General features: G+C 38.8%; 1 protein-coding gene across 1 annotated transcript in view; it reads left to right on the forward strand.

The window, feature by feature from the left end:
* Positions 1–3,026: 3,026 nt before the first annotated feature.
* Positions 3,027–13,052, forward strand: part of LOC130250439 (macrophage mannose receptor 1-like) — a 29,369-nt gene continuing 19,343 nt past the window's right edge. The window contains exons 1-11 of the mRNA XM_056486163.1: positions 3,027–3,211; positions 4,967–5,365; positions 6,595–6,768; positions 7,578–7,742; positions 8,031–8,147; positions 8,385–8,528; positions 9,836–10,018; positions 10,218–10,372; positions 11,142–11,255; positions 11,866–11,981; positions 12,774–12,922. Coding sequence (XP_056342138.1) covers positions 3,151–3,211; positions 4,967–5,365; positions 6,595–6,768; positions 7,578–7,742; positions 8,031–8,147; positions 8,385–8,528; positions 9,836–10,018; positions 10,218–10,372; positions 11,142–11,255; positions 11,866–11,981; positions 12,774–12,922 — 1,777 coding nt within the window. The 5' untranslated portion in view covers positions 3,027–3,150. The remainder of the gene's footprint in view (positions 3,212–4,966; positions 5,366–6,594; positions 6,769–7,577; positions 7,743–8,030; positions 8,148–8,384; positions 8,529–9,835; positions 10,019–10,217; positions 10,373–11,141; positions 11,256–11,865; positions 11,982–12,773; positions 12,923–13,052) is intronic.

Raw genomic sequence — 13,052 nt, forward strand, 5'->3', positions numbered from 1 at the left:
TGTCCAAACAGGTACAGAAAAAATAGACAAGGTTCCAAGTAAGAAGCCCTACTCTGAAGATGAAGCTACTTAGCCTGCTCATTTTAGAAAGAGTTAAAAAGATTTGAAAGATTTTCAGAAGATGAGGAAATTTTAGATGCATGGTTTACAGTACCTCCTATTTCAAGACAATGGAATTGAAACAAATTTCCCATTAAAAAGATTAATATAGAAACAGTAGCATTTACAGCACAGGAAATCATTACATTTCCATCTCCTAACCAGAAGATGAACATTGATACTTTATGCACAAACTCTTAAAAAAGGTTTTGAATAGAAGGTAGAGAAACAAACAAGCTTGAACACTTTAAACAATATCTAATTAATATAAGATCAAAAGGAAAGCTTTTACCTAGGAACAGAGATAGGTAAAATATGTTTCTCTATTTGACTGGAAAAAAATTATTTATTGGAAATGATTCGTGTTTGTATGGACACACTCTAATTTTATATTTTATGTATTCTGATCCTTCACCAAATCTTTCAACCATTTTCTACTACTGACTGCTATTCATACTGGGGTCAGGTGCCTTAGAATCAAACTGTTGCTCTTGTGATCTTTTTCTTTGTCTCTCAAGTAGATAATGCTACTTATGGGAGGTCTCAGGCTGTATTTTGCATATATAATTATATATATTCACAGAGGAATTGGGTTCTTGTTTTTATTAAATATATTTGCTGTAAACACAAGGAATATAATTCCTTGAAGAACAAGATGATGAATTGTATGAACAAGGGAATATGAACAGAAAAGCAAATAAATGTTTTAACTGATCCCTAATAGTTTATATCTATAATCCTCTGATGCTGCCAAGATTTCTTATATTTGATCAGGTGGTTTAGAAAAATGAAATAAAAAACAATCATTCATTATGTAGCATGAAAATAAAAAAATAGAAAGGTTTTTTTTTTTTTTACTAGAATGTTCCTACTGAGGTCTAGAGTATGCTAAAGTATGTTTTCTTGAAAGAAATAAATGTTTATAGCTTGGAAACTGTGATTGTCCTATATGTGGGGATTCTGGATTGAAATCTTATATCAAGTTATAGCAGGTTAAATGATCACAAAATCACTGTCATATTTTAATATAAGTGTTTTTTTGGTAATGAATGTAGGGAAGCATCCAGTTGAACCCAGATGGCCTCACCTATCCATTTCTGTGGGCACCTGAGGAAAGACTTGATGGCAGTGTTCAATACTGTGTGAGGTTTTGTGTCTTCACATTGCTGTGTTTCCTGACATCCTAGTGTTTAATTCTCGTTTCCCCTTTTCTCTGAAGAAGTTTGGACTTCAGAAGAAAGGTGGTGAATCTGCACACTGTGAGTGTAACTTCCTGCCTGGGAGCAGAGATTGCCAAAGGAACAATGCTGACTCAACACAAACCCCAGCAGCTTTTGTTCCTCGCCACTTTTAAAGTGTCAGGCTGTGCCCTGCCAAATGGCAGATCCTGGAGCACATCTTCACAGTCCTCTGGTTTTCTTTTCTGCTTTGTGGGCTGTGATGCAATCTGCTCAGGCAAACACACAAACACTGAGGTAAAGCTGGCTTTAGTATGTTTTACTCTTTTCCAGCCTTTTTCAAGAGATTATCAACACCAGTCCCTCACCAACCACTGTTCTTTGTTCAGAACAGAACCAATTCCTTTTTCTCTCTTGTAATTGTCCTTGTTGCCCCCTGGTAGACTTGGATATTTGGAGATGTTTTATACAGCACAACCACAAGACACATTTGTCTTGCTCCTGAACAAGGAAGTAAGGAAAGCTGGAAAATGGAGGTTGCATGTTTGAGCACTCTGGTGTTAGGAGTACCAGATTGCTTAACTCCAGACCCAGTGCAGCCATCCTTTCATATGGATCATAATTTACTGACTAAATGGATTCTTCTGCTTTGTCCTCATTTCTTCCACTCTCCTCAGATCTCAGCATCCTTTTCAGACTTCCTTCTTTGCATGGCTTTGCTCTAGCTGTGTCTGCTTGCCTTGATGTCCCACTGTTCTCCCTCACTGTTATGGCTTTGTTCTACTCTAATTCCCTGCATACATTTTCAGACCCAGTGGGTCATTCATCTAAATCTGAGTCAGAGTAATAGAAGCAAAATCCCACATCTTCATGTGGCTATCCAGGGCTTTCACTACCCACAGCAGCAGCAATTTTGCTGCAGATGCAATATTGGTGAAGGTATCCCACACCAGCCTGTCCTGGAGGTATGGGAATGGAATTTTTAAAAGTCCATGAGCAAAATCTGATGTAAAACTTCCTCCAGAATCCCTTTTCTCCTCCCTGTGCTCTAAGTTTTTTGAGATCTTTAAATTACCATGGAGAAAGTTTTATCAAAGTAAATGTCAGAATTTTGGCAGAATGCCCAAGGGTGTACACTTTATGGGGTGCAAACTTTCACAGACTAGTGGGATGAAAAATGAGGCAGTATTCCTCATCAGTTTAGTTTTCCTCATTAGCACTAATTGAAAATCCAGTATTTTCCAGTTACAGGTTATCTTCTTCCTAGAATTGTGTTCTCTTTCCCAAATTTTTCAGATGTTGCTGTCATTTGGTAATTATTCCTTCATATTGTCAAGAATGGAGCAAAAGAAAGAATAGGTGTTTCCTGAAGAACACATACCTGAATGTCTACACCTTTTTTCCTTTTCTGTGGAATATCAGGCATAGAAAATTCTAGTTCTGCACTCTGTCTTTTTTCATCATGTATTGATGCAGATAAATCTTTCTCTTCTTTTTTATCTCTTTAGTTTATTTCTGTAAATGAGACAGTAATCTCAACTTCTGGTAAAAATAATGATTCTTAGTTATAAAGAATGTCAGAAAAAATCCACACTAAAATGTTACCTGTTAGATCTTTTATTTCCATGGCAAAGTTTTATACAGTAGAAAAACTAGCTTAGAAAGCAAAGTTTACTCATTAATGTATTATTTCAAAATTACTCATGTGACATGACACAGTTCCTTATTTGAAGCTCAGAACTTCCTTGTATCTGTTGGGTCTTAAAAAGGGTTTGTTAATCCACTCCAGTGCAGTGGGGTTTTCTTGCAAGGCACTGATTTGTTCTTTAGGATCAAAACGAGGTGAAGGGAAGAAAGGAGAGAAATATTTGCCATGTCTCTCTACTTGCCCCTGATTTTTCTTCTCTCCATTAGTACATCTCTTCAAATGTCTGGTAAGTCTTTGTCCTCTTCTTAGTGTGGAGGTTTTCAAGTTTTTTAACATGTGTTCTAGTTATCTCCCTTAGTGGGCAGTGAATTTAGTCACAGCATATAATTTGAAAATGTTTTGTTCAGCTTTGAAGTTTGGTGCTGTCTGCATAGGCATTCTCTTTCCTTAACCCAGGCTTCAACATGGTATATGAGTGAAAGGAATATGCCAACAGATGTGGCCATAGCCTTGGCAGTGCTGGTTCTTGAGAAAGCTGAATGAAAAGCTGATTTCAGTTTACTCCATCAGAGGCCAGAAGAGCTCAGTACATAGCAGTGAACTCTCAGCCTGCACTGAACTACTGGCTGGTGTGTGCTTTGAGTTTCTTGGCAGCTCTTATAGACCATAGCATACTGATCAGTGCATATTGAAAACTCCTTTCCAAGCTGAGAGCTTTAGGAAGCTTAGCAGCCCACCTGTGCATTAGATTTCACACCCTCCTGTTGCTGAGAGGGGAAAAAAAAAAAGATGCTGTGTGTTTTCCACGGCAAGTTCCCAGCTGGAGAGCTCTGTGAGTCCAGTACTATTGCTGGAATGGCAGCAGGGACCAGCCAATGCACCAGTGATCTAATCCACCACAGGACAATTTCTTCTGTGCCTGCTTTTGGGTGAGACCAAGCCAGCTCTAACCCATCCTCTGCTAACCTTCCCAAGAACCACTGCAGATGGAGAGCTCTGACAGGGAAAATATAATCTGGCTTGTTCTGGTCTACAGCCTTTCAGAACAACAACACCAGGGCTGTTCAACCATCCCCTATCAGCTTTGGCATGGGAGGGTTATGAAGGCCCAGCAGAGTATTCTGGACTTGGCAAGAGACCTTGGGAAGAACTCAATGGCACTGCTTGGGTGATGTTGCCTGCCACCTAGAAGGGAGCAAAGGGATGCAGGCTGGGCTGCAAAAAGAGTGAAGATTTGAAGAAGGCTTTTTGTTGAAGCTGATCTTAAGCCCCTGAAGTGCAGTGCCTCACATTTCTATTTACAAATGTAGTTATTTATAGCACTTAGGATATTGGCTTAGTTTAACTGCTCAGAACTGATGATGCTGCAAGTTGTGGCTTCCCTCCTGAGAAACCTACAAATAAAACTCTTTGAAGAAATTACTTTTTGCACAGCTGCTAAAAATTTCCAAGATAATTAACCAAAAATGAAAAATACATCACATACTTCACTTCCTTGGTGAGCTGGAAACCACAATGCTGTTCTGGGCGAAATATAAAAATTATTTAAGTGTATAAACGATTTTTAATAGCCCTAAAGCAAAAAAGTCCTTTTACTTGCAAAATTAAAGCCCATTTAAATATGATTTGGTGGAATTTTGGAGAAATGGTGGAATGTAATGCAATGAAGGTCATTTTTGACATGTATTTGGAGACCACTGTGGTTTCAGGAGGGATAAGAAAAAGGGCACTTTCTCTTGAAAGATCTGTATTTTCAGCTTTTGTGTTTTTTTCCTTTTAAGAATATTTTCGTGAATATCCTTCATACCAATGATTAATCTCCCTTGATTTCTTTCTCTATGAACTATATGTAGTATTTTTTTTTTGTTTGGTTTGGTTTGGGTTTGGTTTAGTTGGTTGGTTGGTTGATTGGTTTTTGGTTTTTATTTTGGTGTTGGCTTTTTTTTTTTTTTTTGGTAGCAGAGTGTCATACAGCAACTAACTGATTTTATTTAATAAGAAACCTCTCCTAAAATGTTTTCCTTATAATTTTATTTTATAGGTAGGGGAATATTTTCAATCTATAATGAAGATAGCAAGCTCTGTGCCCAAGCTCAGAACTCCAGCTCAGTGATAACCACCACTTGTGATGAGCATGATGGGTTCCAGAAGTTCAGGTGGGTCTCTCCCACACAGCTGCTGAGCGTGGCACTCAAGCTGTGCCTGGGAGTCCTTGCCAAGGACGACGAGACTCCCGTCACCTTGGAACCCTGCAACAGGACAAGTGAGCTCCAGTGGTGGGAATGCAGAAATGAGACACTTGCAACCCATGGCAAGGATTTATTTCTCAACTATGGCAAGGGGAAGGGGAAGAAAATCAGGCTGTCCAAAGCATCCAGCAAAGGGAGCAGGTGGAAAATCCATGGAAGTGCAGACAATGTGTGCTCTCAGCGCTATGAGGGTGAGTGCTGAAATTCCTTCTCTGTTTCTTGGTGACTTGACTGCCCCTACTCAAAGCATTCCACTGCCTGCTTGACAGGCAGCAACCATTTTCTTAGAGTGACATCAGCAGAGAACTAATTATAAATAGGGTTTAGAAATAAAAGGTGAATATATCTGTATGCTTTTCAGCAAATATAGCTGTATGCATCTCTGCATAACTTGTAAAGTGCAATTCTTTCAAGGTATAGAATAAAATGACAAAGATCCATAATAAGCATAAGGAAGAATGGGAAATCTGTTTGTACAACAACAGCAAAATGAAATCTGTTTTAAAATATGTTTGATCAATTTGTAGAAGAGATGAATGTGTTATGTTTAGTTTTTATTATTACTTTTATTTGGTTTGACCACTAATGATCTCTAAGAAATGAATTTCTAGTTTAGATAGATGTAATCCACCATTAACATTATTTATGTAGTGTTTCCCAGGCCTAGTAAAAACAAAAGGTAGAAAAGAACAAGAGGAAAAATGATGCATAATGGTTTAGGATGTAATGTTTTATCATCCTGGAAAAGGACACCTAGAGAGTAAGATCTCCTTTTCCGTCAATTTTATGGTTCTTGGGCTTTGTAGAGGGGATATTCAGGATGAAGTAATCAATCTCCTTTCTGTTGTGACACTGGTATGTTGGGAATTTAAATAACAATAGAACAAAATTTTGTTGCATAGTACAGCTGTTGCACAGGAATGCAGTCTGTTATAATTTTGTACAATCAGCAGCAAATTAGACTGAAAAGTGATGAAAGGGTCACTTCCTAGCAGAGCCCCTGCAAATTTAAGATACAGCTTCCTCTCATGAAGACTAATAAAAATATTGTGTTACCTCCTTTCCAAGTTTACTCAACCATGCAGGGAAAAAAAAGATAATGTATCTAAGGAGAGAAGTATGTATGCCATGGGAGAAGCTGAGTCACAGGGACCTCTGACACAGTAGTCCAGGATAGCAAAGTTAAATAAAAATTAATTTGAGGCTCAATTAAATGTTTAAGAGTTCTCACTTCTGAATATTTTGCCACAGTCATACCTGATTGGCACAATAGCTTTTTAGAGGTTTTGGGAAGCAAAGTACTGGTGTGTTGAGCCCTGCATGACTCATCTGTGTCGTGGAAATCTGGTCATGAGTGCCACTGTAGTAAGCATCTGGTGCCAGCTGACTGTTGAGTATTGCTGTCTGCTTTTCTCCACAGAAATCTATACACTGGGAGGAAATGCCTTTGGTGCACCCTGCGTGTTCCCTTTTAGGCTCCAGGGGAAATGGTACGCTGAGTGCATCCCTCGGAGGGATGATGCAGACTCTCTCTGGTGTGCTACTTCTTCAGATTTTGATAAAGACCACTTGTTTGGATACTGCCCACGAAAAGGTAACTGATTTATAAAAATCTCAGGAAAGCTGTTAAACAAAAGTGTCATCCACTATCATGGTCTAATAGTTCTTGGGATGTGGAAGTAGCACTGGACAGTGAGGTGAATTCTGGCTCGCCTGGTTCACTGCTGAGCTGTGCAACAAGGAAATGAGGCATCAGCTCCTCACTCTCTCTGTCCTACAGTGTCCCCAAGACTGGTGCTTGCAGGGAGTATCCTGAGGGTGGTGACTGGGACTGGTGGTGCAGTGGGTGAGGAAGGTGAGATAGATCAGGAGACTGAGGTGTGTTACAGGATGGAGAACAGGAGGGCTTTAGTGAAGGGAAGGGTGCAGGACACAGGCAGTGACCTCCACCTGCCTTCAGTGCTCCAGGGCTTCCATACACAAATTCCCTGCCTCTTCTTGCCCACTTCACGTGAGATTGTGTGGAATAGTAATTTCTGTTGTATTGGGTGGTCTGGAAGAGCATGAGAGAGATCTGAGGTAATAAATAGGTGTGGAGATGGAAACTTCTATATGGTGAAGAGAGAAGGACTTGTAGAGGTAGATTATGTCAGTGAGTGGATTAATGTGGACTGTAATGTGAGAAAAGTAGATGAGTTGCATAAATAAAGGGAAGAGGGTCAATGTAGAAAAAGTAGATTTGTAAGGATTAATAATTCCTTATGTAATTGAATTATTTTTAATACTGAATGGACAAAATGCATTTATGTGAGGCAAAAGGTATCAAATCACACAGTTATATAGTTTTAGTCTGCAGCAGAGATTTTATTTTCTGGGTTATTAAACATGATTATCTTGTTATAGACACCACCCACAATAACTTTTGGAAAACAAATCCGGTGACAGAAACACGCTATCAGATAAACTCAGAGTCACTTTTGACATGGCACCAAGCAAGAAAAAGCTGCCAGCAGCAGGATGCAGAATTATTAAGTATCACAGATCTTCGTGAAGAAATGTATTTATTAGGTAAAGTAAAAATACCCTAAAATATATTTTAAAAAATGCACTGTATAAAATGTAAGTCATATCTAAAGTTTGAACATGGATACTTATATTTATCTCATAAAAATAGGTCTCAGTGACATTCTTGAAAGAGTTGTCCCTTCCTCACAAAAATCCATATTAAAATGATGGAAATCATCTAACTTATACTAAAAAATATATCACTCATGCTTTAAAATATTATTTCCAGTTTTATTGAATAACTTAAAAAAATCAGAGGCATTTAATAACCTGTTTGTTTCGGCCATTTAGGGCTCACCAGTGACCTGGGCATCAATGCAAAGCTCTGGATTGGTCTCTATGATGCACTTGACAGTGGCTGGAAGTGGACTGGGGGAAGACCTTTCAGATACCTCAACTGGGCTCCAGGTAAGTGGACTTTTCTTAAATGATGATCAACATCTGGGCTGAAATTTCCTCCCCTGCTCTCTCCTCCTCTCCCCTCCTCACCACAGTGATGCTCCCTTGTCACGCCCCTTGGGATTTATCACTCTAAAGAATCATACCCCAGTGACTTTGCTGCTGCAAAGGTCTTGCACATTCCATCCCATGAAGAGGTGAAACGTTTCACTGTTAGCAGAAGAATTCTGTTGCTCTTTTTTAAAGGAAATCCCTCTGTGGAACCTGGAAAAATATGTGGGACCTTCCAAGGTAGGAATGGCAAATGGGAAAACCAGCTGTGTGATCGGAAACTGGGATATATCTGCCAAAAGAGAAACTCCTCCCTGGATTCTTTCACCATCCCCTCAGGTATGCTGGTCAAAAACCAAGTTTTTACAGTCAGTGAGAAATATTGTGAGGATGTCACTTATGAAAAGGCAACATATTGTCAAGACAAAAGGCTTACACTTGTTGACCTGGGTCAAATACTGAGAAGACTTTAATTTTCTGGCTCATTTTAAAGATGATGTCTAAATGTTGTTCATCATTTGGAAAAGAGCCCAAGGTACCAAAGAGGGCAGGATTAGGTGTTTAGCCATCTTATCCAGATCATGAAATACAATAAATATCCTCCTCTCTGTTATATACTCTAAACCTATGTCCTGCTAAAAGATGAGCCAGAGTTCATGCTCCCCTGTTCTCTGTGACCCTTTTTGTTCTATTCTGAAAGGAAAAAAGCAGACTATTCATCTGGAACCTTTCCCCTGTTGAGCTCCCTTCGTACTTGAGGCAGATTAGGTCTTACAGGCATGCATTTCCTTAACTGGGAATTCCCATGCAACTAACTTCACAGTACCTCCCTCCCCTAATATATGTGAGTATACAAGATTCTATAGCTCAGGGGATGCATGACACATGAATATCCTGTACTTTCTGGCTGAATCAGGCAGTTCACTTAGAAAAGTTTCTGACCCTGCTAACCTTCAAACCATGTCTGGATATTGCTCAGGGGAATGCAATTTGTCCAGGTCCAAACCATGTCCAGGGAGCATCAGACAAAGCAGTTGACCACACACCAATTCTGGGTACACATCCTCCCCTCTTCAGTTTGCTCCATAGGTGCAGAGCATGGGAACTTTCCAAACAATGGAAGGTGGGCTGGCCATACTGAAGTCATACCAAGAAATAAGTGTTGAACAAGGTGTGAGGTGTTTCTTTGCAGCTGGAATTTCTGGTATAACATTTCTGGTATAACATGGCTGTATCTGGACTCTCTGATATATGTTTGGGCTGTGTAGGAGTTCCAGCTTGCTCCTGAGCACCTGTGTTTCCAAGGAAAAAAAATATAAAAAGGTACAAAATTCACCAAGATAGAGCTCCTCAGTAGGAAAAAAAGCACTTTTCTGTAGAACTTGGCTGTACCCAGAGCCTCACTGAGAGGGATTTAATGTGGAGTTGTGCCCTGTACATTTGCATGCCAAATTACTTAGTAATTACTTAGTCCTGTAAAATAGCTTTTTGGGAGCTCCAAGCACAAATAGGATGGAAAAAAATTTGGCTTCTCTCCTCTTCCAATATGTGCTTCAGTATTTCAAATTTATATCAGCACAGGTGATTTTCTTTTTGATGCAAATAAAACACTGAATAAAACATCTCATTTATGACATATTCTTTAGGTGATTCAAAACATATCAAATGCCCCAGAGAATGGGTGCCCTATGCAGGTCATTGCTACAGAATTTATAGAACACCAAAAATATGGAAAGAAGCCCAGTCTTCCTGTAGAAAAGAAGATGGAGAGCTGGCAAGCATTCATAATATTGAAGAGTACAGTTTTACAGTGTCACAGCTTGGGTACAGTGAGTATTCCTAAAGATCACTTTTTTTTTTCCACTTTTTAAAATCTGGGATGATACTGTTGCTATTATTCATTTAATCATTGTAACCATGGTCTTTTTTTTTTTTTTTTTTTTTTTTTAAGTTACTCACTCAAAAGTGGGTGTGAGATTATTCCTTTCTAAGATATATCCATACCTACAATTAATTTTGTGTTCTCAGAGCCAGATGATGAGCTCTGGATTGGTCTCAATGACTTCAGGGTTCAAATGTACTTTGAGTGGAGTGATGGCACACCTGTGACTTACACCAAATGGCACCATGGAGAGCCAACCCACACTTGGAATAAGGCAGACTGCATCCTTATGAAGGGAGAGGTAAAAATCCCTTCCCCAGTCTCATAATTTCTTGTTCTTTTATCTCCTAAAATGAAAAAAAATCATAATTTAAAAAAAAAAAAAAAGGATGCTGGTTTTAAAAATATTAAAAGCATTTATGGACTTGATTTAATTTAGGATATCTTAGTGTGGAAGGATACAGAGCTAGGAAGCTCTGTGATGGACCAGAAGCAGTGCACTTCATGACTGAAACAATTCTCATCTGAAATTGGTTGAAATCACTCATCATCCACGCAGAACATTACTGATCATAGAAGAATAGATTCTTGGGGCATGCACTTTCTCATTTTTTTCTCTAAAACTACTAAAATATATGGGTTTTAGAGTTACTCTGGAGGCACAAAGCCAGATTTTATTTTATTTTCTATTCATTACAAAAAAAATGTGTAATGTGGAAAAAGCCATACACAAGACATTATTTCATATTTTTTGTGTTTGGTTTATCCAGCATTTCCTTGCCATAGTCATAATAGATGCTATGCTGGTGAGAATAGAGTGGAGCCAAATTTTTCTTTCCTACACTCATCAGTCCCTGATCTTTAATAGATACAACCCACATTCTTACATCTCTGAGGAAATTACTGTATGTATTTGGGAGTTTTGGGGAAAAAACAAGGTAAAGAAGAGAGCTGAAACAGTCTCAGCCATAGCAAGACAGAAGAGTTCTTTCTGAGGGTGGATATTCTTGGTGGATCTGAATTGTCTCTAGCTTTCACTTCTCTTTGTGATTTCTTCTTAAAATACTTAGGATGGGTCCTGGGTTGACAGTGCTTGTGACATGAAATTTGGCTACATCTGTAAAAGGAAACCCTTGGCTGAAGAAGCAGGGGAAGCTGAAGTTACTTACCCAGGCTGCCAGAAAGTAAGTGTAAAACAAAAGCAGCAAAAGGTGATTGTGTATTGCTTTCACTCCCATGGTAATAACCATGACAGAAATAAATTATTTCTACTGTTCTTGGTGGAGCCTAGAAAACTGTTAATTTCATATGTATTGATATTTGTAGAGTGATAGGAAAGCTTTTGCTTTATTTAACTGAAATGTAGATTTACTTCTTATTTTTTATTCCAAGTGTACTTCACTCAGTTCTCTCCTGCTGCAGAACTGGTCACTGCACCCACAAAAGCCACTCTCTGCAGAGCAACCTTTTCAGAATGTAACACACATGTCAAGGGTTACCCACCTCCTCAGTTCTGTCAGTCTGCCAGGAACTGGGAATCAATATCCCAGGGATCAGGAATATTGGAGCTGACTGTTTTGCAGATTGCAGCAGCTACTTATGCAATGAGAGCCCCAAGAATAACCACGTATCAGAGGATGAGACACAGAGTTATGGTCACAAAAGCTATGTTTGATTATCCTCCTAGTTTCTTTCGTGGCCTTTGGGATCAGTTTTGATTGGGGTGTGGCTTTTGAAGTGCACAAAGCTGTGCAACCTGACAGCCTCTCTGCACATCTCTGCTTCTCCTGACAGGGCTGGATGAAGCATGGCTTTTACTGCTACTCCTTGGTGCAGCTGCCAGCAACATTTTCAGGAGCAAAGAAAGTTTGTGAAGAAAACAAAGGTTACCTGGCTACTGTAAGAGACAGGTATGGAAACATAATTCTTGTCTTCTAATGTGTGTAGCAGGATGGAAGTGTTAAACAGAAATTTCTTCTTACTTAGCAGTTATTCATAATGTCTATCTAGTGTGACACCACTCTTTCCTATGAAAATTTCAGGTACAGCTGATGAAGTACTGCATAATACATCAGGGTATTTTATGTCATCAATACAAACATTCAGGATATTGCTACTACACACACTGTTGTTGCCTCTGGGAATTAAAACCTGGTCACCTGCACAACAACCCCATGTTGACAGATGGTTTTAAAACTTTTTGAACTAAAAATAAACAGATAAACATGGAACTATTTATTTCTCTTGGATTCAAGCTTTTCAGCCTTTTTTTTCTTTCTTTGTAACGTCCATATCTGGAAAAATTTTGGAATAAAAGTAGGGGTTTTTCTTTGCCACAGTAACAATATTTAAAGATCCAGATGTTATCATAAAGCTCAGTAAAACACTGTAGCTCTTATTTATACAGAATGAGAAATATATACACTTAACTTAAGTATTGTTTGTCTTGTGTTCATTGCACAGTGTAAAAGGTGAATAGAATCATCCTAAATTCTAGATATAATTTACATTAGCAAAATGTAAGGGAAAAATTATTTTGCATGATAATTAGAACTATAGAAATTAGATAAATACTCTTGCTTCATTTCATACATATTGACAAATTGCCTTAACTTTACCAGATTTGTTACCATGAACTGTTTGAAGAAATGGATAAATTCTGATAAAATGTGATACAACAGTTTGGTGCTTACTCTTCACAGGTATGAACAAGCTTTTCTGACCTCCATAATTGGATTCAAACCGGAAAAATACTTCTGGATTGGTCTTTCGGATGTGGAAGAACATGGAACATTCAGGTGGGCCAGTGGAGATCCTGTCACCTTCACCCACTGGAATGTGGGAATGCCTGGTGAGTGCCATGGGGCCATGGAGTTCCTGCTCTGGGGAATGACCAAGTGAAGGTTTGAAAGCTAAAAGGTGATTTAGAAACTCTTCTGGCATAGAGTAGCAGAAAGGATAATGCTAATTTCTATTTGTGC

The sequence above is a fragment of the Oenanthe melanoleuca genome, chromosome 2 (genome assembly GCF_029582105.1).
Source record: "Oenanthe melanoleuca isolate GR-GAL-2019-014 chromosome 2, OMel1.0, whole genome shotgun sequence".
Taxonomy (NCBI): Eukaryota; Metazoa; Chordata; class Aves; order Passeriformes; family Muscicapidae; genus Oenanthe; species Oenanthe melanoleuca.